Source organism: Aquila chrysaetos, chromosome 14, assembly GCF_900496995.4.
Source record: "Aquila chrysaetos chrysaetos chromosome 14, bAquChr1.4, whole genome shotgun sequence".
Classification (NCBI taxonomy): domain Eukaryota; kingdom Metazoa; phylum Chordata; class Aves; order Accipitriformes; family Accipitridae; genus Aquila; species Aquila chrysaetos.
Genome location: NC_044017.1, coordinates 6,360,557 through 6,387,347, shown reverse-complemented (window position 1 = coordinate 6,387,347; position 26,791 = coordinate 6,360,557). Strand labels below are relative to the sequence as shown.

General features: G+C 38.4%; 2 protein-coding genes across 4 annotated transcripts in view; one reads left to right on the top strand and one right to left on the bottom strand.

Annotated features, from left to right (window-relative positions):
- CLDN10 (claudin 10) overlaps positions 1–5,201 on the top strand; it is a 58,548-nt gene extending 53,347 nt beyond the window's left edge. For both annotated transcript variants that reach the window (XM_030036712.2, XM_030036711.1), the window contains exons 4-5: positions 4,007–4,114; positions 4,834–5,201. In XM_030036712.2, the coding sequence (XP_029892572.1) occupies positions 4,007–4,114; positions 4,834–4,948 (223 nt within the window). In that variant the 3' untranslated portion in view covers positions 4,949–5,201. The remainder of the gene's footprint in view (positions 1–4,006; positions 4,115–4,833) is intronic.
- A 1,005-nt stretch (positions 5,202–6,206) lies between these two features.
- The window catches only part of DZIP1 (DAZ interacting zinc finger protein 1), a 42,041-nt gene continuing 21,456 nt past the window's right edge, over positions 6,207–26,791 (bottom strand). Inside the window, exons 11-19 of one of the 2 annotated variants that reach the window (XM_030036587.2) lie at positions 26,259–26,315; positions 15,732–15,877; positions 15,207–15,402; positions 14,713–14,842; positions 14,489–14,539; positions 13,476–13,678; positions 12,987–13,117; positions 7,781–7,952; positions 6,207–6,990 (exon numbers count right to left, since the gene is read on the bottom strand). In XM_030036587.2, coding sequence (XP_029892447.1) covers positions 6,908–6,990; positions 7,781–7,952; positions 12,987–13,117; positions 13,476–13,678; positions 14,489–14,539; positions 14,713–14,842; positions 15,207–15,402; positions 15,732–15,877; positions 26,259–26,315 — 1,169 coding nt within the window. In that variant the 3' untranslated portion in view covers positions 6,207–6,907. Of the gene's footprint in view, positions 6,991–7,780; positions 7,953–12,318; positions 12,365–12,986; positions 13,118–13,475; positions 13,679–14,488; positions 14,540–14,712; positions 14,843–15,206; positions 15,403–15,731; positions 15,878–26,258; positions 26,316–26,791 lie in introns of those variants that run through there. The other variant, XM_041128706.1, reaches the window with a different exon arrangement.

Below are 26,791 nucleotides of genomic sequence, written 5' to 3'. Positions count from 1 at the left end.
CTAATTAAAAAAAAAAAACCTCTTATAGTCTTTATCCTTTTTGTCTCTTGCCACAGTTTGAACTCCATCGTCATGATCATTCTTACTGATGAATAGGGTTAGTTTATCCAAATTGTCTGACTAACTTCCCATTCTCTTTTATAGAGAATTGTTGCCTTTTGTCTTTCTGCACAGTTCACACAGGCCCTCTTTCCACCGTCCTGCTGTTACATTTGAATCTATTTTTCATTTTCCAAGAATCGTAAGAATTAGACCTTCAAAATGTGTATTTCCCTTGGGTAGCTGTGCTGATTCAGTAAGTAGGTTGGTATGTCCTTTACATATGCTGACATCCAGCCAGCTAATGAGGCTTCCACTGGTTTGCTTGGAAGTTTACTTCACGGTCCCAATGTATGTAACGACTAGAATATTTTTCTTCTATCTATACTGATATTGTACTTTCTTTCTTTCTTTCACTGAATTCTGCCTCCCTGGATTACAGAAAAAAATCTGCTTTTAGCCTGCTTGGTCAGCGTAGTTGAATGTGGCTTTCAGTTCTCTGCAGTGGAATTCTCATAGTCCTCAGTGGTCACCACCTTTAAGCCTCTTCATCAATGTCGCGCTCCTCCCTGAGCTTCCAGTGATCTCCAAGTGATCTCTAATCAGATTGATTTCACTGATTGGAGACCCTGGATACGCACCCACAGACTTCGGAGAGCGGCTGCTTTGGTTCTTGCAACAAAGAACTATGACAAGAGAAGAGTGTGTTTCCTGCAAAGATTTTAATGATAAAGTAGGAAGGGAAAAACAGCAAGTGCAGAAATTTCTTCTAAAAAAGCCTATCTCCTTTTTTTCCATTTTTTTTCTGGAGGTACCAATGTATGTAAGGGTTTTTTCATATGGTAAGGCTTTTTTTACATATTGCATTTTGATGGGAGTTTAGGGTTGGCTTCTTAAATGCTGAAAAGATGGATTGGATAAAATCCAGGGAGCCATACACAGGTTGATACGCAATTGAAAATTTAAAGTTTTCCTCATAAGCACCAGTATAAATCAGAAAGTTTTTTGATCTGTTTAAAGATGTGGAGGAAAGACCAATTAGGCCAGCTCTGCAACTTATTAACCTAGCAGCATGGCAGTCACCCCAGAAGGGTCCATATATGCAATTGTTTATACATGTTATAGTAACAAATGTTGCTTAAAAAGTAACAATCAGATTACAGTTAACAATTAAATCAGTAACAATCAAAAAGTAAAAAGACAAACAATCACAAGAACAAAGGCTGGACCCCATGTCTTCTTTCCCAACTAGTAGGAAACAGTCAGGTAACCCTTTTCTACCCAGTTAAACCCAATGTAATCTTGATTTCTTTATACAGCTGAAGAGCTTCAGGAGGGGAGATGGCAATTGGTTGCCTTATCCCTCTCACATTAGCCTCTGGCCAACTATTTAATGTTGTTAGATGGAAATGTGGAAACAGGCTTGTGTTTCCCGCTTTCTAGGCAAATGTTGTTGGCAAGTAAGTTGTTACAGCGACAGCCTTCCTGGGTCTTGGTCCAGCTGTGCTCTCCAGCATGGCGGTGGTCTGTGCTGACTTTTGTGGGGAGCCTAACCCTGGTCCATGTACCTTAGATGTGCTCTGGCAGTACCTGGGGGGATGGAGGGATCCCCAGGATGGGGCTTACCTCATATTGGAGTTAGTCACTTTGATCTGCCTTTACAACTTGTTAAAAATGTGCCTTGAGGGTGTTTTAGAAGTGTACTTTGTGTGTATTTCTTGCGTGTTGACTGTAACGGGATCCTAGCTGATGAGCTCTGATGTAGATATTTGCTTCTAATCAGGGAACCCCCAGACCTTGAACAGACAGAAATCTGCTCAGGTCTTGTGAAAACCGTAGCACATGGCTGGAAAATGTGAGCATGGTTAGAATTAAAGCTTTACAGGTTTGGCAGATTTTGAAGTCAAATGGGGCTGGGTGCAGAGTTTTCCAGGGTAACAGGCAGCTGAGCTGTGGTTTCTGGCAGTTTAATTTGGGAGTTGGGTGCCTAAGTAAGTCCCACACTGGGTATAGAGAACGTTTGGGGGAATCTGATCCTTTTTTAGCAAGGGATGATAAATAAAAACTCTGCTTAGATGACGTGAATGGAAAATGAAAAAGAAGCCTAGAAGTTAGAGCACTACTGGGGCCACGAAGAGTCAGGTGCAAGTCCTCACAGTGTCCTACCTCTGAGCTCCAATGTCTCCACCTCTTTCTGGCAGTGAGTCCCCGAGTCAGAAATGACTTGAACCTGGGTGTCCATAGCATCTAGCACTGATATCCTAAGTGTGGCTTTTTCTTCTTGTGTGACTCTCTTTAAGCCTGTGCTTGACCTCTGATTAGAGTCTCAAGAAAACATGGAAAAGTGATTTTTTTCTTCTCCAGCCAGTGTTCACCCTCTTGTGACCTATTATAGAAGTCGCTATATCATTTTCTGGGTGTCTGGGCTCACAGGCAATTTTTGAGTGTTTTCGCAGAGTCATCTTTGTAAAGATACAATTTCCGTAGAACAGCTTACAGGTGTTTTCAGTTATGTATTTCAGCTAATGTGAAATTAGGATCTGTTCACATGGAAATGTTCGGAACTAGCTGAAAAGTGTGTGACTGCACAGTCTTTCAGTTGCACAGGCAGGCTGTCAAGCAGAGGCTTTCATTCCTCACCAGGGCTTACAAGAAAAAATAAAACTTCCTAACAAAGGCTTGAACAGCACAGCCACCTGCCCGATAACTGCGGCTGGGTGGGGGGACAGGGGCCCGTGTTTTCAGTGCAGGATCCTAGGAGTCAGGAGGAGACCAAGGTTCCCTCAAGGAGGAACTGGAGCAAAGAAGAAGGAGCAAGAGACACACTGTCCTAATAGGGAGGAGTGAGAGACTCTGGAGGCTTTTGGGCCTGCGGTCTAATGCAGGTCATCCTGAAAGCGTTTTAAAGAGCGGTACCTCAGGCAAAGAGCTGAGGAATGGAGCAAGCCATGGCTTGCTGCTCATCTTGAAGCTCCAGAGCTCAGGTTATGGGCACTAAGCTCGAGGAGGGGAGGGAAAAGAATCTCTTCTTTTCCTTCATTTACTATTGTTGCATTAGAAACTTGGACTTACCCTTGTGTGATAATGCTCCTAAAGCACCACCATCTCCTCTTGGCGTCAAACTGAACAGTTTCTGGCTGCAAACAATTTGTGACTGCCCCGAGCGGCACAGGGCACCATTGCCGGTGACGTGGAGCAGTGTCCAAGGGCTCGGAGGGGAGCGGTGTCTTCCAGCCTGAATCCAGCCACAGGGACTAGGGAAGCAGAAAGTCGCTGGCACATGCATGTGTGCATGTGTACACACATGTACATCTGCATATGCGTGCATGTACGTACATATCTGTATATGCATCTATCAGATACATCTGTATATGTATATGCATATATTGCACATGTATATGCATATATCGCACATGTTTGTGTATATATATGTATATTGCATATGCCTATTATATATATGTACAAAACCCTCATGTTTTAAGCAGGCTGGAGCGTGGCTAGAGAGGGAGAGAGATCCTGAGAGCCAGAGGGGAGAGTTAGGGAGAGGTGTAGGCAGCAGCTCTAGTCACCGGCTCAGCAAAAGCCCCAGTCCAGCTTGGGAGCCAAGGGGAACCTGAAACGGTCCAAGGGGACAGGAGCTGTGCGCTGGAAAACGGGCCAAAGAATCATGTAACCCCACAGCCAAGCAATCCAGGAGGAGATGGGGGAAAAGCCAGGCACACCGGCTGGCTGCGCGGGGAGATAAGCATTGCCTAAGCGTACTGCAGGGACAGAGTTTGCCTCCTGAGTAAGAGGGAAATAATGAAAAGAACGTGGGTTAACGGCAGAGCTGCTGATTTTGTGATGAATAATGTGTATGTCAATGGAAAGTAATTCAGGAAAAAATAAAATTTAGTTCTTTTATTCTGAAAAAAGCCTGTTAAATCCATGCTCTCTTTTGTTAAACCCATTTATTAACTTCCTGTAGGTATGAATTAGGAGCAGCTTTGTTCATTGGATGGGCTGGAGCTTCACTCTGCATAATTGGTGGCAGTATATTCTGCTTCTCAATAGCTGAAAATAGTAATTCTCCAAGGTAAAACACAAGTTGTACTTATTGAAAGAAATCAGTACTAGTGCATTTGTACCCGCTATATGTATGCAGTTTGATTCCTTTTCCAAAATACTTTGAAGTTCAGAAAAAGATTGTGTGGATGAGAGAAAATAATGGCATTTAAGGATAATACTCTGTCCATCATTAATGTAATTAAGAAAAGCTATTGACTCAGAACAAATACTTGTGTTATTCATAAATTCATAAATTTACTACAGCTGGAAAAAAACACATTCACTGATGCAGGAAAAGTGGTCAGGTCATTTTACAGGTGTGAACAGACAAGTTTCTTTAATCCCAAATCATCAGATCAAAAGTCAGAGAGGTGAAGGACAGCGGTGGTGGCAGTGGGACCTCCAGCAGCAGAAGAGGGGTGATAATGAACAGGTACCGCTGGAGGGAGTAACTATTCACCTAGGACTTGCCACAGCCTAAATATTTCATGATTGGGCCCTAATTTACTTAGCTGTAAACAAGGAATACGCTTTTATAGAAAAGCAAATTGCAAAGAGAGATGCTGGAGGGGGAATGTCAAACCAGAATGAGAGCACACAGGGAAGGAAGGTGTCCCCCCGCCCCCTCCCCTAAAATTTATAGGTACATTCCTATACGTTTCTTCTAGTTTTATATTACTATAATGCTTGGATGCAGAGATGTTACCTGTCTGTGCAATGAGCTGTAACTGGTTGATTTCTTTTCAGGAGGGGGTATGCATATAATGGAGCCACATCTGTGATGTCTTCTCGTACAAAGGTCCACAACAGCGTCCCAGACAAAACCCCACCAAAGCACTTTGACAAGAATGCTTATGTTTAATTGTACTGTTGGAAGATTCAAAGCGTTTTAAAAATGAGTTTGTATGTTTCATTCAGAGTGATTTCCCCCCCAACCCCAATGTACTTACCGCTAAGACAATGGCTTTTTAAAACATTAAACTGCAGCTTTTTACATATTGATGTAAATTTTATTATATAATATTTTAAGATTGATGTTGGTATTGTAAAGTTTATACCTGGAAATCATGAACTGATGTTGCTTTCTTGAAAAAAATAAATGAGGTATTTAACAATTCAGTATGTCAATGGCTTATGGGAATGGCATCACACGCATCATATTGACTGCAGTGCATCACGGCAGTCGTTTCTGAAATGGGTTCAGTACTGGACAAAACAGCCATCGTCTGTGCAGGTTAACATGTAAAATATCTCACCACTGATTAGCAGTGACGTTGGAATTGCAGAGCACATCATAACTGCAGCACCAGACGACACCAGTCAGTGGGAATCGGCAGGTTTTTATCTTCCTCGTCACATTGGTGGGGTGGAAGAACGTGCAACCTTGTCAATTCTGTGCCATAGGAATAATAATAATAATAAGAGACTGGGTGAAGAAGAATGCATGCCTGCTCGTGAGCTTTCATGTGCATGGCGGGGAGAGCAAAGGGTGAGGGAGGCTACAGCCCGTGGGGAGTTTTGTGGCGGGCGAGACGAGGCTCGGAGACAGTTCTTGCATTCTGCATTTGCTTCGTGCCACTGGGCTCCCGCCCTGCCTCAGCACTCACCCTTCCAGGGCATTGGTTTGGTTCCCTCCCGCTGGGCACGGCCCCGGGACACCTTCGGCTCCAGAATGGCTCCGAGCCACTGGGTTACGAAAGGGAAGGAAAAACCCCAGGCAACACCAGCTGGCCTGCTCTGCCAGTGACATTCCTGAAGGGCTGACCAAATAAAATCGGGCAATAATAGATAATCCTGAATTAGTTACAACAGTTCAAAAATTCAGCCAGTACTTTTTTTACCTGTCCATAGAAACGTGATGGCTTTTGAGGGAATATTTGTACGATGAGTCAATAAATGAGATCAGAGATTATGAATAACCGCAAAACGCTTTCTAGACTGAGACCCTAAAATCAGGCACAAACTCAGTTTGAACTGATGGACCCTTGGAATTTCAATACATTGGTTATTTTGGGACAAAGGCGTAAACATAAAAAAGGAATAGTCCTATTTAGTAATGGCACAGTATGATAGAAAAGGTTTTGTATCTGATACCATCTGAAATACATCAGAACTACAAAGCCATTCAAGGTTCTTTTATTTAAAAGTACTTCCACAATGGCAGGCCAGTGCTTTCCTCACCTTAGCTTGATGGGTTTTTTTCCAGTTTTTGTGCTTTTCTGTTAACTAAGACTCAACTCCAATACAAAAAAAAAAAGAATAACTTCCCCAAATAGGAGGCATTTAATAATAGCTAGTTTTATAGCTGAGGCCTTTTATTCTTTTCATTTGGTGTTTATTGTAAACCATGGTAGAAACTTAACATTTTAATACATGGAAATATTTTCTTTAAAATGTTCAAAATTTTATATAAAGTTTATGATAAAATACAAGAAAATATGCATTTAAAAATTTTATAAAGTAATACTCTGCGGTAAATTCTGTTCATTGGTTAACAGGCTTCCTTGCAAGACCAGTTTCAATCTTTAATGTAAACATTAGAGGCAAAATTTTCACCTCAGTGAAATCAAAGAGACTTTCACCATTGAATTCATGAGAAAGAAGCATTAACTCTCAATTTCCAGACAGACATGGCCAGTAATGCATATATGAATATTCTTTTTTCAAATTCAGGACTGAAAGACACAAGAGCTCTGTAAACAGTATTCCTTGTTATTACATGACCAATATGAGAAATTAATACGAAATACTTCATGTTTTCAACCACGTTTTCAACCCCAACAGAACCCCAAAGCAGTGCCTCCCATCAGGAATGCAACAATTATGTATCTGAAGAATCACTCCAATCTGTTACAGTGACTAAGCTGCTTTTTAACGTGCTTGTATTATCAGCTTCATGAAGGCCTGTTAAAGGAACAAAAAAATATTAACAATTATTAATACTATTTTGGGGGTATTTTTACTTTGTATTTATCTATGAGATAGAATCTCATGCTATGTGAGCAAACACCCGTGGACTTCAGGAAGTCCAGAATTTCAACCAGTGAGGAAATTACAAGTGTTGATAATATGAAGGCTGTTTCTGTCACAGAATACAATGCACAGGACAAGCAGTCAGTGTCAATATTACTTTGCCTTTAAAAATAACCTGAAGTATGTTTATATAACTGACACAGCTTTAACCTTTATGTATATTGAAATGTTAGGGATAGAAACTGCTATATAAGTTCTATGTAAGGCTGAGGCTATTACTTTACCAATAGTTCAAATATCTCAGCCTGGTAGGTCACTTAGACATCTTGAACAAACCTGAAATTTTATTATTATTCTCAAGACAAAGTAAGAAAGTTTCCCTCCTCCCTTAATTGTGGGAAGGGATTAAAAAAAATCCTGGATGATAAATCTTTAAGATGAGGTTGAAGCCCGATAGTACCGTATGTTTTAAAATCTGTAATTTAAGTTTCTTGGCACCTCTGTATATTTATGTGTGTGTGTTGTTTACGTTTAAGTATGTATCATAAATATCATATATGATATTTATATGACATAAAACCAAGCACACAGTTTTTCTTACTTGTTCTTTTCTTACAAAATACCATATATTGAATTACAATGTGTAATACACTATACTTAAGTTCTCTTCCAGGTCTGTCAGTTGCTTAAGGCTTATAACGTAGAAGTATGAGTATGTTACCTTCCTCCTTTGGTACACTTGTCTTCGGAAGACCCCATGCATGTACCACAGATGCAGCATTTGACTCATTTTTCTGAACTGTCAATGCCTTCTGACCTCTATCATCTTTCATCAATAAAAAGTCTTCTTCTACTGATGATATATCCCAATCATCTTCATCAACTTCTGTGAACTAACAGGGAGAAGAAAAAACACGCATTTTTCTTCTGTCCATTCAAGTTGTGCTGAAATCTTCCATAAACTCAACAATGTAAAACTGCTAAAGACAAATGCACTGGCACATGGCCTTTATGACATCTATCACCACAGTTTTAAAATCCACGTAATTCAATTACCTGAATTATATTAATTCACTATTACAATTCCAAAACTAAAAGTGGGGTTTTTTTAAGTCAGGAATTGCAAAAGTTTAAAAGTTCTGCCAGTTCTATAACTGGCAGAAACCTATGTTTTCAGGTATTACATGTTTAACTTAAAAAAGGATCGTCTTTTCTGGGATATTAGCTATTCCAATGAGACAGAAAGTCCTTTAAGCATTAGAATGTATATTACTTACATGAAAATAAAGACATGACGTTATCATGCAAGTTGGCAGTTTAGTTTGCTATATAAGCATTCTGTATTCACAGTAGAAAAATCTAATATTGCAATAAAGGCCTTTTCAACTGAAAACTAATTTATTTAAAGACAAAATCAAATAATAAAAGTTTAAAAAACCACATGGTGCTCAAAGTTAAAATATGTATTCCTCTTAAGACTCACTGTCAGCATGTACAAGCATATTTTTAATTAAGTGGTGGATCTGCATAATGAGTTCACAAAGTGAGAGTCGAGTCAAACAGATGAACCTGAAGGCAGCGAGTCTATGGTCTTTCTTACCTCATCTGCCCGAGAACTAAATATCTTCATTCAGCTTTTGAAAGAAGAGCTACAGCATTTCCCTATTTGTCAATCAGATGTGGTTCAATGGAATCGAGCCATATTAGAGAGCTTAACTGTGGAAAGTGAAAGACGGTTTCTCACAAAGCTAAAACCTTATTTCACTGGAGTCACTCAATATTACAGCAAGATATAGAAGGTGCTTCTATTGCACAGGGGAAAGATTCAGATGCTATTAGAGAACAACGTAAGGTATGTACATACTAGAGAAAAATCAACAAATACGAACGTGTCCTGTCTCTCGACAGAAGGGAAAAGACTGCAGTAATGCTCTATCTTGCAACATAGTTCAATTTTAACATTGCTGTTAACAATGTTAAACAAACTGTTTTTCAAAAACTGACAGATCTGCTCAGTGTGCTGTATTATTAACATACCAGGATTCAACATTTTGCTATTTTAAATTATCTGCAGTGGGAGGGTGTGGTACTGGGAAAGTCAGAGTCACATATATTGAGAAATGCTGGAGGAAGAGTTTCCTCAAACATTCACTAAGTCCCAACTGATTTTTAAGGTACAAAATACAGAGAAAAATGTCAACTTCAAACAGAATTCAGTTTTGATCAAATGTAAATACACAGCACCAATCAAAACTGCTAAGCAGTTTTATTAACTCAAAGACTTACTCCAAAGAAATACCATAATCCATACAATGTCTGGTACAGGTGAACTCAGGTAATACAGCTTCAGGTAAGCACAAAATTAATTTTCTCTAAAAATGTTTCTGAAGTAACTTCTGTGAAATGTGACCTTTATAAAACATATGACAATGGGATGCCTTATAAAGGTTTTATGGTATTGTGGGTTTTGAGAACGACCATTAGCAGCTATAAGTATTTAAGATATTAGTATTTAAACTAATTAGAAAGTGTGGCTTTTCAGAGAAACCATTATTCCAATGGCATTTTGTGCTTATGTCTTTGGGCACCTTTGAAAATCCCACCTAAAATTTAAAGAATTAACTCGAATGTCTACATTTAACATAATGTAACACAATGTAACATAATGTAAATGCTAACATTTAAACATACAAATATGGATATGAATATATGCACATTCATATAATTAGCAAAGAATACAAGATAGTGTGTTGTTCTGTAAAGATTCCAGAAACAAAGCAGCAATGCCTGCCCTAGCTTCATAAACTCATTTTGAACTCATCATGTCCACACAGGAACATGCCACTGTGTTAATACATCAGGGACACGATGTATTCTAAATGAATTATAGCACAAATATTTTTCATAGAAATCATGGAATGGTTTGGGTTGGAAGGGACCTTTAGAGATCACCTAGTCCAACCCCCCTGCCATGGGCAGGGACACCTTCCACTAGACCAGGTTGCTCAAAGCCCCATCCAACCTGGCCTTGAACACTGCCAGGGATGGGGCATCTACCACCTCCCTGGGCAACCTGTTCCAGTGCCTCACCACTCTCACAGTAAAGAACTTCTTCCTTACATCTAATCTAAATCTACTTTATTTCAGTTTAAAGCTGTTACCCCTTGTCCTATCACTACATGCCCTTGTAAAAAGTCCTCCTCCAGCTTTCTTATCAGCCCCCTTTAAGTATGGAAAGGCTGCTGTAAGGTCTCCCTGGAGCCTTCTCTTCTCCAGGCTGAACAACCCCAACTCTCTCAGCCTGTCCTCACAGCAGAGGTGTTCCAGCCCTCTGACCATTTTTGTGCCCTTCCTCTGGACCCGCTCCAACAGGTCCATGTCTCTCCCATACTGAGGACCCCAGAGCTGGATGCAGTACTGCAGGTGGGGTCTCACCAGAGCGGAGCAGAGGGGCAGAATCACCTCCCTCGACCTGCTGGCCACGCTGCTTTTTCTGCAGCCCAGGATACGGTTGGCTTTCTGGGCTGCGAGCACACACTGCCGGCTCACGTTCAGTTTTTCATCCGCTAGTATCCCCAAGTCCTCTCCACAGGGCTGCTCTCAATCCCTTCACCCCTACTCTGTATTGATATTGGGGGACTGCCCCAACCCACGTGCAGGACCTTGCACTTGGCCTTACTGAACTTCCTGAGGTTCGCAGGGGCCCACTCCTCAAGCCTGTCCACGTCCCTCTGGATGGCATCCCATCCCTCAAGTGCATCAAATGCGCCACGCAGCTTAGTGTCATCTGCAAAGTTGCTGAGGGCACATTCAATCCCACTATGTCATTAATAAAGATATTCAACAGTACTGGTCCCAATACAGACCCTTGAAGGACACCACTCATTGCTGGTTTCTACTTGGACATCGAGCCATTGAGTGTAACTCCTTGGACATGGCCACCCAGCCAATTCCTTAGCCATCTAATAGTCCATCCATCAGACCCGTATGTCTCCAATTTAAAGGTAAGAATGTTGTGGGGGACCGTATTAAAGGCCTTACAGAGTCCAGGTAGATGAGATCCATAGCTCTTCCCTTGTCCACTGATGCAGTCACTGCATTGTAGAACGCCACCAGATTAGTCAGGCATGATTTGCCCTTGGTGAAGCCATGTCAGCTGTCTCTAATCACCTGCCTGTCTTCCATATGTTTCAACCTATCTTCTAGGAGGATCTGTTCCATGGTCTTACTGGGCACAGAGGTGAGGCTGACTGGCTGGTACCTCCCAGGGTCCTCCTTTTTACTCTTTTTTTAAAAATGGGTTTGATGTTTCCCTTTTTTCAGTCAGGGAGTTCTCCTGACTGCCATGACTTTTCAAATACGATGGAGAGTGGCTTGGCAATTACATCAGCCAATTTCCTTAGGACCCTGGGCAGCATCTCACCAGGTCCCATGGACTTATGTATGTTCAGGTTCCTCTAGTGGTCTTGAACCTGATCTTCTCCCACGATGGGAGGGACTTCATTCCCCCAGTCCCTGCCTTGAGGTTCAGGGGCTTGAGAGATGTGGGAAGAGAGGTTACCAGTGAAAAGTACAGCATCTTTAAAGCATAGATTTTAAGGCTTATTTTGCTACAGCTCTTTGTTCTTGAAGGCCAAATTCCTTAACATAGTGGTCCACCATCTATAGCTCTTTACAAAATGTAACATCCACTAACTTTAACTGTGAACATTTTGCAGCCTTGTATCATCTGACATTGCAGAGAATTTGAAAGTAATATTTGGACAGAAAATTACACTGTAATAGTCATTTCTGAGTCGATAATTTTGAGTCTGGTGTGATTTGCAGCTCCCACACAGTCAACTTAGTTAGTCAAGACAAGTTAGGTGTCACCAGTGGCAATTAAAAGCACACAGGCTAAATGTGACTACCCTACCATTACAGCTAAAGTTGATTAAGACAATCACCCCTTTCTGGAAACCGAAATAGAAGTGTCACTGTTTCTGGGAGGATTGATACATTTCAGATTTAACAGGCAGTCAGGAAGCCCTAAAGTATCAGTTTTACTATGGATAACAGGATTCTCAGTAATTATTATTTTAAGTGAAAAAATACTTTCTTGAATACTAGAACTAGTATCTGGCTGTCTACTTCAATCTAATAACAACTACTAAAACTGAAATAAAAAGCACTGTCTGTTGTTGACGTCTGATTTGGAATAGCTTTTGTTCCTTTTAAAAATTGTTCAGGCAAAGATCAATTTGCATCAAAGTGGCTTACCAATTATAAAACTCTAAACTGAGGGGAAGACTGGGACCTTAGGAGCCTGAGGGGTAAAGAATAATTTGTGTTAGTATTCTGATTGTGAACACATGCCATACTCAATGGACAGACATCAGTGATGGATCTGATGCAGTCAGAAAACAGCATACAATTGTAAATAGGTGCAGCAGAAGAAAGACCATACTCAAAAAACTGAATTTTTCCCCTCATTAAAATGCATCTGTTCCATATCAGATAAAGTTCTAGAAATAAAAATATCTTAAAATATTAGATAAGCAAATTCATTTTTTCCTCCACCTAACAAGATACTAGGAAAGCAAGTAAAGAAGGGCTTTCTCTATGCTGCCAGAATAGGAGATAAAAATGATACCAATTGTGCCCAAACTTTGGGCTAGCTGTAGTGATCCAAAACAGTCACGGTATAAGCTAATAAGCATTGTGGATGAAGAGGTCACTTGCCACAGCTCACATGCCAGCACTTTTCTATATACCAGTGCAGACGTACCCAAAAAGACTACTTAGCTCTGTAATTCCAAAACTCTCTTTCAGAATTAAGTTCTTCACTGCACCAAGATGGTTTCAGCATGAAAAAAAAGTAACATATATATATATATACACATAGTTCGATTACTTAATGAAATAATAATGACTATTAAAAGTGATACCTTCAGTTCTTTCACCTCTTCTTTCTTAATAAATGCTTGCGCAACATTAATCCCTCCAGCTGGTTTATTCTTATTTCCATGGTTAGAAAGACTCTTTCCAACTTGTTCGGTCAGTTTTTGAATAACTGTTCCTAAAGTTCATAAAAAATGATATTGACAGTTTCCATTCACAAGTAAGAGACTTTACTGTAAACCCTCTAGAAATCTTCCACAAAGTAAAAATAAGTAAAAGTCATCTCGCTGAGGCAGAGATTCTCTCTTTTTCTGCATTTATATAAAACAGCATGATACACATCTAATTTGAACTGACATCTCCAAGTACTATATTAATATAAACACATTAGCAAAAATATAAAGTGCACACAAATATATATACACTCGAGACGAGATAGTCTGCCTTCATTATGTTTTCTAACACAGAAATATATCAGGAAATGCAAAATCATGCATAGCTGTTACAACATGCATATACAAAAGTAGTGAAAAAACCTTTTGGAGTTTTGGCAGGTGTTCCAGTTTCTTCAATTTCACTTTCCTCCGTCCCATCCATATCGCTTTTGCCAGAAGCCTTCTGAAAAGCACTGACTTTGTTGCTTGATGTTTTTGACTGCTTTTTCAATAATTCTGGTGATATGTAAGACTGTTCAATATCATCTTCATCTGCTTCTTCCTCTGAACTGAATGGTGGAGTTCTAAGCAAAAACACATACAACCTAAGGACTTACTGCATTTCAGTGACTGCACTGCTATAGACATATCTAAGCTTCCTTGTATTTTCCTTTCCAATAACGTGCATTTTTCTTATGTGAAAAAAACAGGAGCTCCCATAAATTCTAACTATCCATAAAACTATTTAAAAGAAATCACGCTGCTAAGTAAACTCAGGAAGTTATCACAAAATGATCTCTTATATAGACATGACTATTTCCCATCTATGCAACTACCTTTACAAAACATTAGACCAATATATAACAAGTCTTGCCAGGCAAACAAAGATAGGCTTTCATGGATCAGCAGGGAGAGCAAAGTTCAGGGTCAAGGAATCTGCACCACAGAAAGTCTGTTCTGACATTTTGTTAGATGAAAATAACTTAGGAATTTTTCAGTGCAGGAAATTACAAAGTAAGGTACCTAATGTGAGTGGAATCTGGAATATTGTGTTTAATTTTGGTCATAGTAAGAAGATATCGATAAACTGAAAATTAGGTCACCAAAGTATTTAGCTGCTTTTAACTGGGTCAGAAAAAGCATCTGAGAAAGAAACTAAAGGAAGTCCCTCTCTTGTCCACAACAAAGAATACATCTGCTGAAAGGAAAACATGCTATCTTTCAGGGATTATAACAACACACTCAAATGGAATAATACTTTAAAACAAAATATGAAATACGCAGTCCAGAAAGTGTTTATAATTTTAGCTTAATAATAGCTTTTTTGTGGCAAGCATGTGACTATTCAGTCACCAGAAATGTTTTCTTCAAAAATACAAGGGAACAAATCATACGTGATGCTAGATGTCTTCCTGGAACCTCCATTTCCAAAAAGCTTCCTGGATCTAAAAACAACAAGACAAGTTATTTCAAGACTGACAGTCAACTAAGTAAGCATAAAGTTTATATAGAAGTAATGTGAATTCTTTGCTCAGTTCTTACAATATTAGCAGGAAATGTTCACGTCAGTCACAAAAACCCAAACCCATATGAGTACTATGAGAACAGCATCTCTTACTTTGGTGTAGATGTATTCTCAGTGATGGCGGTTCTTTGTTCAGCTGGGCGGACAGCTGTTGAAGACCGTTTTACTGGTTTTCGTGGTGTGGCAAATGATGAAATTCCCAATTGATTGAACTTCTGTTTATCTACAAGAGATGTTATCTATCTCATTACTAGAAGCAATGTTTGGTATCTTTTATATTTAATTTCTAAAATTAAAGATGTCTCTGCTGTAGATTATAGTTTTACAAAAGAGAAGAAAAAAAAAGTATTTTTTTTCTTCAAAGCAGTTCAGAGTTACCATGTATCTTGCCAATATAGGAGCTAAGATTTCTGCAGTTAAACACAATGTCAAGAACCCTTTAAAGGAAACTGTTTAGTTGGCCATAACTATATAGAATATTTCCATGAAAAGTTATGAAAGCAGCTATAGAGAAACGTTGCTAAATAAAACCTTAAATAGCACTTATAAAATGTAAGAGAATGAACAAAAACCAAAACCATTTTAACCTTCTGAAGGAAGCTGAGGACAGGAAACAGGTCTATTACAAGATGATGATTTCTCTTCAACCCTAAAGCTAACTTGGCGTTCAAGATGCTCTCGAATTCGGTGAATGTCAGGCTCTTGCTTCTGTTTGCATTCTCTAGCAGATTCAATAGCACGCAAAATTTTATTTAAGTGATCATTTGGGATACCGCGAACACCCTAAGGAAACAAATAGTATTGTAAACACAGGGGTTATTATTTCTGGGATTTATATCCTACAATCATATACACTCTTTTAAACTTCGAATATCACAAAGCTTGTAGAAAAATCACAGAAGTTGGTAACACTGCCCACAGGTATAGCCATATCATCCACAGCTGTAATTTGATGGACATCCTCTCAGGTTAATGAATTACACTTATTTATAACATGTGGAAATTCACCTTTGGATTTTATAGGTTGAGGGTTGTGGTACAAGACTGAAAGAGAATAGCAAAAAAGTGGGACAAAGATTATCCCTCTTTTAAATAACTCAAAATAATCTTACTGCTTTAATTCCCAAGGATTCCAGCTTCTCCTCCAGGGCTTGCTCCAAAACAACTCGTAATTCTTTAGTTAAAGAAGGATCAGTCTTCAAAGCATTTATTAAATAGTGGTTACTTCTACCTGTTTTATGATCACCTTTCTCAATTTCTGAAATAAGAATGGAAAAATGCATTTAAGAGACATTTGAAAAATCCACAGTACATGAGACAATTAAAAACTGCACTGAAGCATGCATCTTTTAGAAACACCATAGACAGCCATGTGCGCTTTTTGTCTACATGGAACTGTATTCTTTTTAAAATCTTGGGCTAGCTTACAAAAGTCAGCCCACTTGGAATCTATAGCTCAGCACCTTGTACTCATCATCACAAGTATCTTCTATTTTTCTCGTTACAGAACCACTGTAAAGATACATGCCTGAATATCTAGCAACAAAGGTCTCTGCTTTTAGAACTGTACTTGGAAACTTCTGATAAAGAAAGACTATCTTCTGATAATTAAGTTCTCTAAAAGTGGTATTTCAAATCAAAGCTGAACTCTAGCAGGAATTAGAACAGGTATATGACAAACTTGTTCTCAAGAAAAGCTTAAAACAACGTAATGTTCTCTGTTAAAAAACACCCACTGAAATCAAATCTTTGGAAAGTTTTAAAACTTTCAAAAGTCTTGGTAAAGACAAAACCTTAGTCTCAGGCAGACAGTTTCACAGAAAATACATGACGGATAATACTTATATCAAAACTCTTTCAAGGACAAAGTTCAGTGTCGTGTTTTCTTCTATGCAGGTCTATGACACCACACATATTTAAAAGCAGACAAAGAAGTTTCCCTGGCTTTAAGTGTCTCTTTCCCTTGCTTTAAGCGTCAGTAATGACATGAACTCTTATGCAAGAAATAAAGAATCATCTAGACAGATTCTTCCATCTAAATTAAAGACTGACATTTAAATTAGGCCAAAGTATTATAGGGTCATACAGAGGAGTAAAGAAGCAAAACATACCCATTTGGAACCTGCCTATAACGTGTCCCTGGCAAGACAAAATTTTACTGAATGCCACTTCTACCAAGAGAACCAATACTCTGTGGGACCACGGTAGCTGCTCCTGTCTGGCAGTGGTCAGCAAAGCTGGCAAAGCATACACAGAGGGGTATACAACATTCCAAGAAAGCATGCTGTAAACCACACTCCCAACTTCGTCCCATGAAATAAAAGCTAAATGTTGGGCAGGAGTTTGTCTCTGTCCAGTATGCCTTACAGGGCAGCAGAGTCATTTGCCAGCCCACAGACAAGGACATAAATGAAGGAGTAACTCCATATTGTGACTTTCAAATGCTTTCTTTCAAAACAAAAGTGCCACTTCTCCTATTTTTAAACAATGATTGCTTAAAAAGCAGTTCCATTTACTTTTCATTTTTCTTTAAGGGAAAGATAAGCACCCTGAAGAGGACCCAAAAAAGCCTCAAGATACACAGATGATATTTAGGTTGTTTTGAGAGTGGCCTCCGATGGATCCTGGAAAGAACTGTAGGTAATGAAAACTTTCTGAGAAAGAGTCCAGCTACCATACTAACAGATCTGTGTTGAAGAGGACAGAATCTGGCTGAAATCTTATCTGGCTTGGGGATCTGTGTGGACAACTCAGTCCCTGACAGAGGTGGGATTAAAAATTATTTGGTTGGAGACCTGAGTCCTAGAAGAGGCAAGCTACTGGTCGGTGAGGAAACACAGTGCTATCAGACTATCCCCAGTCAGGAAAAGGTGCATTATGCAGTATGAAATCCTTCCAGAAAGCTAGACATGAGACATTTTAAAGTGGAAGGCTCCAAGGAGCCTTCTGAAAATCCTGTCCCTTTCAGATGTTAATCCTTACAATAAAATAGATTCATCTAAAATAATTCTTAAATTCATAATTACTACATACTAATATGGGTAACAAGACTATCCAGCATTATCCTAATTAATGACAGTATTAATTCTTGCTAATTAACTCAAGATAAATCCTCTTTGCCAGAGACAACTATTTAAGGAACTGTTTTCTTATTCATTTTTGTTTTTTAAAAAACTCCTAAATACTAGATTTAACAACTTTGGAGACAATAGACCTTAAGTCTGGTCCACTGTCTCAGCTCCTACATAATCCTATGAAATAATGTGCCAAGTCAAGAATTTTCACACTCTCCCTTACAAATGACTGCCACCGAAAACAAAAAAATCTTGGTCTATCTTTTCAGACCACATTCTTTCTTTCTCTCTTTTGTACTGCAGGCCATGCCTTTAGGCACAGCAGAAGAATCAAAGACAATCCATCATGAGAGAAGACGGCAAGCAAGAGAAACAGCAGAAAGAACGGCAAAAATGCAAGCAGTCTTTATTTCAGATTGTTCAGAGTCACTGGATTTTCCCTGGGGAAACCTCTCACTTATGCACAGATGTATTCAAGCAACAATTTTGTTTTCAAAACAGCATCACTCCTTCAAAATTTAAACTCATTAGCTATAAAGTTCAAGACTGATTTTGATTTTTGCCCACAGTACAGATTATTATGCTATTCAGCTATTTGGCGTTTAACCTGAAGCACTGTTAGCCTTCTTCAGGAGAATACCATGCAGGATGAACCAATGCTTTCTGTTCTGTCACTGTAAATGTGGCCTTCTTCAAGTTTTCTTCAGATGGAGCAGAAGAACAGCTGCCAACACTGGGATACATAATTTCATTCAGAATTGCACAACTCTGGCTGGAGCTGTGGCTGCTTAGAAGCAGGTGTAACTTAGATTACTTGCAAAAGTATCTTTGGTGCATTTATGAAAGTAGGCAGCTTCAACGTCCACCAACAACTTCCTTCTATCTGAACTCTTTATCCTCTTATGCAGAGTTTGAAAAAGAAGTGAGCACACATTGCAATAGCATCAGCACTAAAAATTTCCTAGTAAGGGGTATTCCCCATAAAACATTTTTGCTCTGCTTAGCTCAAGTGCCTTTAGACATATGGAATATGCCTGCTTTAAAGAGTTAGCCAGAAAAACATTACATTTGGATAGGGAAATCATAATATTTACAAGCACCAATAGCAAACAGAAGACTGACACAAACAAGGAATGTTCCCACCCAAATCACATAAGCATACTGCAATACAATGAAAAATACTGTAGGTATCAAATAATATTTACTTTTTATTTTCAAGAAACACATGCCACTGTATTTTGAGCTGAATCAACCATTACCTTTTTCCTCTTCTGAAAGCTCCTCTATGGGCTCCAGCATATGCACCAAGGGTGCCTGCTCTAATAACGAGGAAGAACAGGAACACCAGACAAACAGGACAGAAGAAGGTCAAGGTCCAGAGTGGGAAGTTAGGCAAAAAAAATACACTGATGTCAACTTTCCTGATTGCTGACAACCTGCTTAACAATCACAAACCCAGTGCAACATGCCTCTTCGCTGCCTTGCTGGTACATTTTTGTAGAGGACACCCTAATACAATAGTCACTTCAGGAGTGATTCAGTTGCCCAAACATGGGTGTCTAGGGTCATCTCAGATATATCAGAGTTTTAAGCCATCAGCACAGGGCTGGCTGATACGTCGCAGAACTATAGAAAAATCCATGCCCTTCTGGAATGGCAGGCAGAGGCCAGGTGGGATGTTTTTAGGCACCTACAATGACAAGGCCACCTAGGATTAAGTAAATGAATACTGTCATTCATTTCTCATAAGAAGCATTTTAATTTTTAAATTTATTTAAAAATATTGTTTATGTGCAATTTGATACTAAAAGTTTACAAAAGGCAAGTGAAATGGTCAGACATAGAAATCCTCAAAAATATATGGAAAAAATGTTAACTCATTATTCCAGAGAATTATTAATTACTGAGTCCATATGTGCAAGACAGAAATTTTATATATATATAGATAGATATGATAATTTCCAACAAAACCAATTTAAAAAATCTTCAAGTGCTCCAATACAGTGAGATTCATTATTATCATGTGCTTTAAAGAAATCTTGAAATGTCCTCTGCTGAAAACAGCTTCCTAAACACATTGAAATTATCATTCTCTAGGCTGTCAGGTACAATTTGCTTTACATAAGTGAAGCCAAAGTACAGTTTATTTACAACTTTATAGACTTCAGATACGAGATGCATGAAAATGCTTATATGTAGACTATTAAAAATTCAGGTTTTAAAAATGTTAATATTTACCTTCCATAAATTAACTTATTTTAATGAAAACTAGAAATTTAGTTTCTTCTAGGGTTTCCGATAAAAAAAGAGATGTGCAAACTATACTTTAAATATTCAACTACTGGCAGTATAGGAGAAAACATTTTATTGGCCAATATTTTGGGCCAACATACATTTGCCCCAACCTTCACAAGAAACCTTTGGCACTATAAATGGTTGTTACACTGTATAGGTAGAAGGGGAGGAAGTGACTTTGCATTAAAGATTTCAGCGCTTCAGCACTTCTTGTACAATTAGGTACAACCATGGATGCACTGCGATGGGTAAACACAAAGAAATGAGCACTTGGAGCTAAGTGACACTTACTGTCACATCTCCAATATTCCCCATGTGAAGGAGACTAAAACTGATGGTGTAAATACTTGGTTATGGCAGCTGCTCTCTCCATGCTTTCCATACTTGTGACTATATTCAGCCTCACACCTGCTTTTCCAAGCCCGTTACCAGACTTTAAGATTTGCTCCCATGTAACTTGCACTAAATAAGAAGTTCTAAAAAAATGTTTCTTATACCATCACAAGATGCTAACAAGATGCAAATGTCAATATATGTTATGGAAACACTTAAAAGCAAAACTCTGAGAGACAAATAGGCTTCTGGTCTTTCAGTCTCTAAGGCTGTAAGATTTAACAGTGGCCAGAGCATTCTTGGGCACCGGAACATGATCCTCCACACTACTGCTCCTGGCACACTGTTGCCCTGCACCAACATTCTCCTAAACAATGTTCAGGCACAGTTTGGGATCATTCCCAAAAGCCTGCAGTGAGCCTGTTTTGGAGGACAGAGCCTGAAGCACGGATGAGATGTTCTGGGGGAATTTAATTTAGCTGCATGGGCATTGAGGTGTGTGAGTTTTTTGGCTGGACCTTCTAGCCAGTAAGCCAGTTGCTGTGTAACTGGATTTAATTTATACTTGTTTTACCTGTACTTTACTCAAATGCAATCTGCTTAGAGGAGCTGACTCATCTCTGCACAAGCCCTTGTCAAGTAACTTAATTTAAGAGGAAAAGCCCAGTCCCCAGAACTCAGACGTGAAAAGAATCTGCAGATCTGGTATAAAGGTACATACTTCTCTTCCTCAGTATACTAGAAACAGAGGAAGTTAAAAATCAGTAAAAGAATAGTTGCAAGAGCAAAACCAAAATGTATTACTGTTACGTGCAATATTGTTGTTCACTGCATGATGACAGAGGAGATAGAATGCTAAGACATGGGGGAGTGCGACATCTGGAAACACCAACTTCTCCAATGTAAGCAGGCATTTTCTTTCTCTTTACTGTACACATATTCTAAGAGATATTTATTAACCATCACGTTAGAATCAAATGTAAGAAAAAGCGGCTTGGTTCACCACTCCTCTGGTTTATAGACAGGTGTGGAGATCATCCCCCTTAAGGAGCCCTCTCCTTACGTTTACTAAAGATGTGCTTTTTCTAGCTATCTGATCAGACCTCTCACCTCTTAACCTTAGTGCACATCCTTGAAATCACCAGCATCTAAATATTACCACACTTACTTTTAGGAATCATTTAAGTCTGACTACCCAACTAGACCTCAAAACTGTACAAAGTAGTTTTTGCTAACTTCAAATCTAAAATAATGCTGCTGATGCAGACTGAAATCCTAACTACTCCACATTATTGTAACCTCCTCTAGTTCATCCAACCTTTTTGCCCAAAATCTCACCAAGCCACAATCCAATGTTAGCCCTAAACAAGTAATCACTACAACTTCTGACTTAAGTAGAGCCAGTTACCTTCCTGTCAATTATCAGCCCTAAACCTAAACCACTGCTCTACATCAACATTTTCAACATCAGAAACTTGCTGGCAAGGATCTTACAGCTTTCATCCTGGCCTGAGTGTTGAACATAGACAGACTGCTACCTTCCTTTTTGGACTCAAACCCAGAAATAAATTACTTGCTCCTACTCACTTCCCAGTTCCCCACTCCAGCTGAACACCCCAACTGTGTTCTTGCCTTACTGGAAGTGGATTCCAGGAGGCTGAAGCAAGGCAGGAGGCCTTGTGTCAATGAACAAAGTATAAGTGAGGTTGCATCTGAACTGGAAATTACACCAGATTACATTGCAACCTCAATTATACTTTGTTCATTGACAAATTTGAACCCTGGCTTTCATCTCCACACCTTTCTTGGCTATAAAATAGAGATAAATTTCAGCTTCATATTAAACCTATTCAGTCAGGCTCTGCTGCTGCTACCTTCCTTAATTGATCCTTCTTAACTTGACCATAACTCTCTTTTCCAATCGACGTCTGTCTAAACCCAATCCTAACCCTAACCCAAGCTTAGTGATCTCTGTAAAACCTTGGCTCAGCAATAACCAGACGTCTCTGGGTGATACCAGCCCTTTGCAGACCGTGCCAGACCCTTCTTCTTCTGCTGGCATGAACCACCTTAACTCCAAACCCAATTCATTCAGTCCCCCTCAACAGTCCCACACCTGACGCTAATCAAACAGTATTATTGCTAAATCCTATACCTAGCCCAGTGGCAAATTCCAAACCATCCTCCCCGTGTGTCATCAGCCAGCCTCAGTCCCAAACCGAGCCCTACCTTTATCCTCAGAAAAATGGTTCCTGTCAGCCTCAGGCTTGAACCTAACTAAATGACATCTTCCAACACCAGTCTTAATGCAGGCTGGTCGTATTTATATCTCACTGGCCTGAATCCAGCCATATTAATACTAGCCATCATTAAGGCCAGCAACCTTGAGATGACCTCCACAATTATGTGTCTGTCGTCCCACACCTTCCAGAATATCTCTTCTGCCAGCTAATATGTGTGGACAGATAGATGAGAGATATCGAAAGTACAGGTTGCCTTAATTTCTTCAGTGGATAATTATACTACTGAAAAATTATGTGCCCGGCATACTTTGACAAAACATTAAATATCTGTTTTAAGTAATATCTGGAGACAATTTCTGTGCAGGTGGAATAGGAAAATGTATTTAACAATAATGAAGAATTCAGGCTGTATATATTTCAAGCATATCATATATTGTTTGTCTGTTCTTATCTACTAGTTTAAAAACCCCCAATATTCTGACAGTATTATTAGAAAAGCAGTAGTATGGCCAACATTTAAAGGAGAAATCCTGTCTATTTGCTCTGAAATATGAAATGCTAAAGAACTTTTAGCCTGAACAGAAGTGTTACTATTATCTATAGTGGAGTATCACCCTACAGTAAGCACTTTGCACTTGCAATATGAAAACCCAGGATAAAATGTAAAACTTATTTGCTGTAAATTGCTGCACTTCTTCAAAAATGTAAGGAATGTAAGCCATGGCTATAGTCATTATATACTCTTTTAATTTATACTCAAATTTCACATCCAAAGAGCTGTCAGACTTAATCTGTGATACCTGTAATTTTGACTGTCATCTTTGCATTAATGCACTTCATATATTTTTCTCCTAACTAATCAATGGGAAGCCATATACTGCACATAAGCAGCATAAATATTAATTTTAAACCAATATTCTTAAATACGATAAATTTTTGACACTTACCTGAGGCCTCTAAGTTAGGAGCCTAGTCATCTCAGACTCCTTCTACAGTCAACGAAGAGACACAAGCAACTTCAAAGAGCAATTCAGATCTTATTTCAGCTGAACCAAACTCTGAAGGTGCCGCTTTTCTTTGTTAACTGTCTAGGAAGACTACTTTGACTAAATTTTCCTCAGATGCTTCAGCTATGTCCTGATGACAGCTGGGCCTTAGTCCACACCATGTTTGAAGACTGAGGCATAGGTTTTAATGGACAATCTAATTAATATCTTTGCTTTTTAACTACTGTCATCAATCCCACCTAGTATTATTCACCTAACAAAGATCAAATATTGAACAAGTATCAACATTTCAAGAGTAATATAGGAGCCAAAGCCTGATTTTAAAATATGATTTCTTAAAAAAAAAATCATAATTAATCCTTTTTGTGAGACTGAAGTAATCTTTAAAAATAAGACTTAAGTTGTATCTGCACAAAACCCTACAGCTAGTTTAGAAACGGACAGAAGAATGGTCAGCCAGGATGGAATTCAAGGCACACTATTAGCTCTCACAAGAAATTAGGAACGTTAACACAAAGGCACCAGGCTAACACAGTTATTCCACTACTTTACACCTAAGATACCTCATTTGTAATTCAGGTATCTTTTCAGAACAGATTTAAGATGTGCAGAATATTAGGATGCAAAAGCTTCCAAGCAACTTTGAAAAGTGTCCTTAAGTTCACATTAGAGAGCCTTTTCCAGAATAGATTTTCTTTCAAACAGAAAAAAAAGAAGGAAGATATTCCATATGCAGGCAATTGTTTGGTAGGAAAACTACAGCTCTTGTGATTTCAGAGATGCTCTGTGCTAAATAAATTTGCGTACAGAAGTTACCAGCAAGCGCTTTCATTTTCATAATGGCACGAGATGCGGCCATGATGTCTTAATTCAGTATGTAAGTCAATCCCTTGAGAAGTCCTGCAAATTTTGGGAAAGACACTATAACTTCTGCTAACCTTTATATCCAGAAATTAGGTAGGTTAAGTTTAAAAAAAATCCAGAAGGGAAGAAAGGGGACAGAGAGACCTGCAGAAATAAATAAAATAATCATCAGCAAAGGAATCTGAAGGAAACACCTTCTTTGAGGTTTCATAATAAACTGATAGTGGATCTTTTGTATATCAACTGCAGGAACAGCTTTTTCTATCTTGAGAGGTTTCACAAGGTGTCACGAACTTCATATTTGGAGCAGCAAGAAATCAGGAAAGATCCGAATGAGGTGATTTAAATTGTCAGAGTACAGAAAATACTAATGTTCACAGAACTGTCTTCCTCCTCAGTACAAGTGAAAGTAAATGCACTAAGAAAGCAATGCTTGTCAAGCTTGGTGTGTAAGCCCTTAGCAGCAATGTTCTTCATAAAACTTGTTTCTTAAATTCAGGGCAATAGCTAAGCTACTTGCTGCCAGATCTCTTAGCCAGAAGCAGCACTACTGTGTTGGTGCAATGAAGCTGGTTTGAATGAAAAAGAATTAGATTATTTAAAATACTATTCCTAATAATGTATACTAAATATATTATTACTTTTCTCCACATAACATTTCATCTATATAGTTTCACTTAAAAAGCTTCAAGCAATGAGCTACTAGCGTTGCATAGGTTAGAAAGAAATCTCTGTATCATTCAAATAATGTTACCATATAAAAAATAAAATCTGTTTTCCTTAATTTAGTAATCCTTGTCACAACAAATATTTTGAAATCAACACTTCATATTCATCAGTTTTCCAATCCTCATCAAGTTATCGAAAGCTTCTGTTGTATACTGCCCCTTCTCCCCATATGCCTTTTCATAACTTTTTGAATTTGTTGAAAAAGAAAAATTCTGTACATTTTTCTTAGACAGATTCCATTTTGTCTCCCTTTGACAGGTTTTAAAACTAAGAGAAATAATAATTTAAAAAATTATATAATTATAACTCAATAATTAAAATTAATACACTGGTTTTTAACATTTAAACGTTTTGCTTGCTCAAAGTTCATTTTTCATTACTTTCCTGCTTAAAATGAAAATAAAGAATTCATTAATTGCAGAATATTGGCATGGTAACAATACTCTCCATTACTCTGCATACTGAGAAAAAAAAAAGACAACTGTTTTCACAAAGTACAAAACAATGTAAACAGGTTTATTCCTTCCCTTTCTAAACAGTATCACAATGCAGCGAGTTAAAATAACTAAATAATGATCTATATGTAACTACAGATACACTCTGGAAGAACTATCTAGATGGGCTGATTGTCTACTTTGATTATTTCTTCTATATTTTCCTCCTTGACATTTGAAGTCACATGAAAAATACAGTATTTCAAGACTTATAAACAAACATCTTCACATACTTCCCTATACAAATTCCAGTACATGCATGTGCCTATCTAGTATATGCATATACCAGATAAGCATATTTTCCTATAAGAAAACATAATTTTATTTCCTCAATTAGTTTCATTTACCTTAAGGTGCTTCAATACTATACACGTGCTAGGAATTATTCTCAAATTTTCTTTTGTTTTCATTTATCCTTTTCAATAGTGCATCTTTACAATTACTTGATAGGAATTCTCAGTGCTGACATACAGCAAAGCAATTCAAATTACATTCTTTCAATAGAACTACTCTTACAGCTATGATTTGACAAGCAACACATTTGAGAAGACAGACTGTTAGATTCGAAAGTACTGGATCTGGACCTATCAAAAAACTTACCATGCATCACCGGTAGACTTGGTTTAGATTCTTCAAGATGCTCTACAGTAGTGTTCACTGAAGTGGCATAAAAGTAAAAAATAATGTAAATGTATTATAGTAAACAATAACAGACATATACAGGTTCTTAAATGTAGCAATATTTAATCATATTTATAAATTACGTCATTTTTGGCTTTAACAGGGAAAAAATTAAACAAACCATTTACAAAGTAAAAAAAAGGTCCTTCACAACATAAAACTATGTCTTTATCTATGCTTAACATTTTAAATACTTCTAGAACCAGGAAAAGAAACTAGAAATTAAATCATCACTGAACTGGAATGTGATCATGCTGTCTTTGTGTCCCAGAGAAGACGACTTGGCCCAAACCTACTTAATCAAGCCTAGCCTGATGAACGCATGTATTCCCCAGAGAGGATCTGCTGCATCCACACTTCATACCAATTTGCACAAACCTTATCTATGTCATGTATAGAGTGTAGCTTTGGAGTGAATTATCACTTCAGTTCTACATTCCTCAGATCACCTT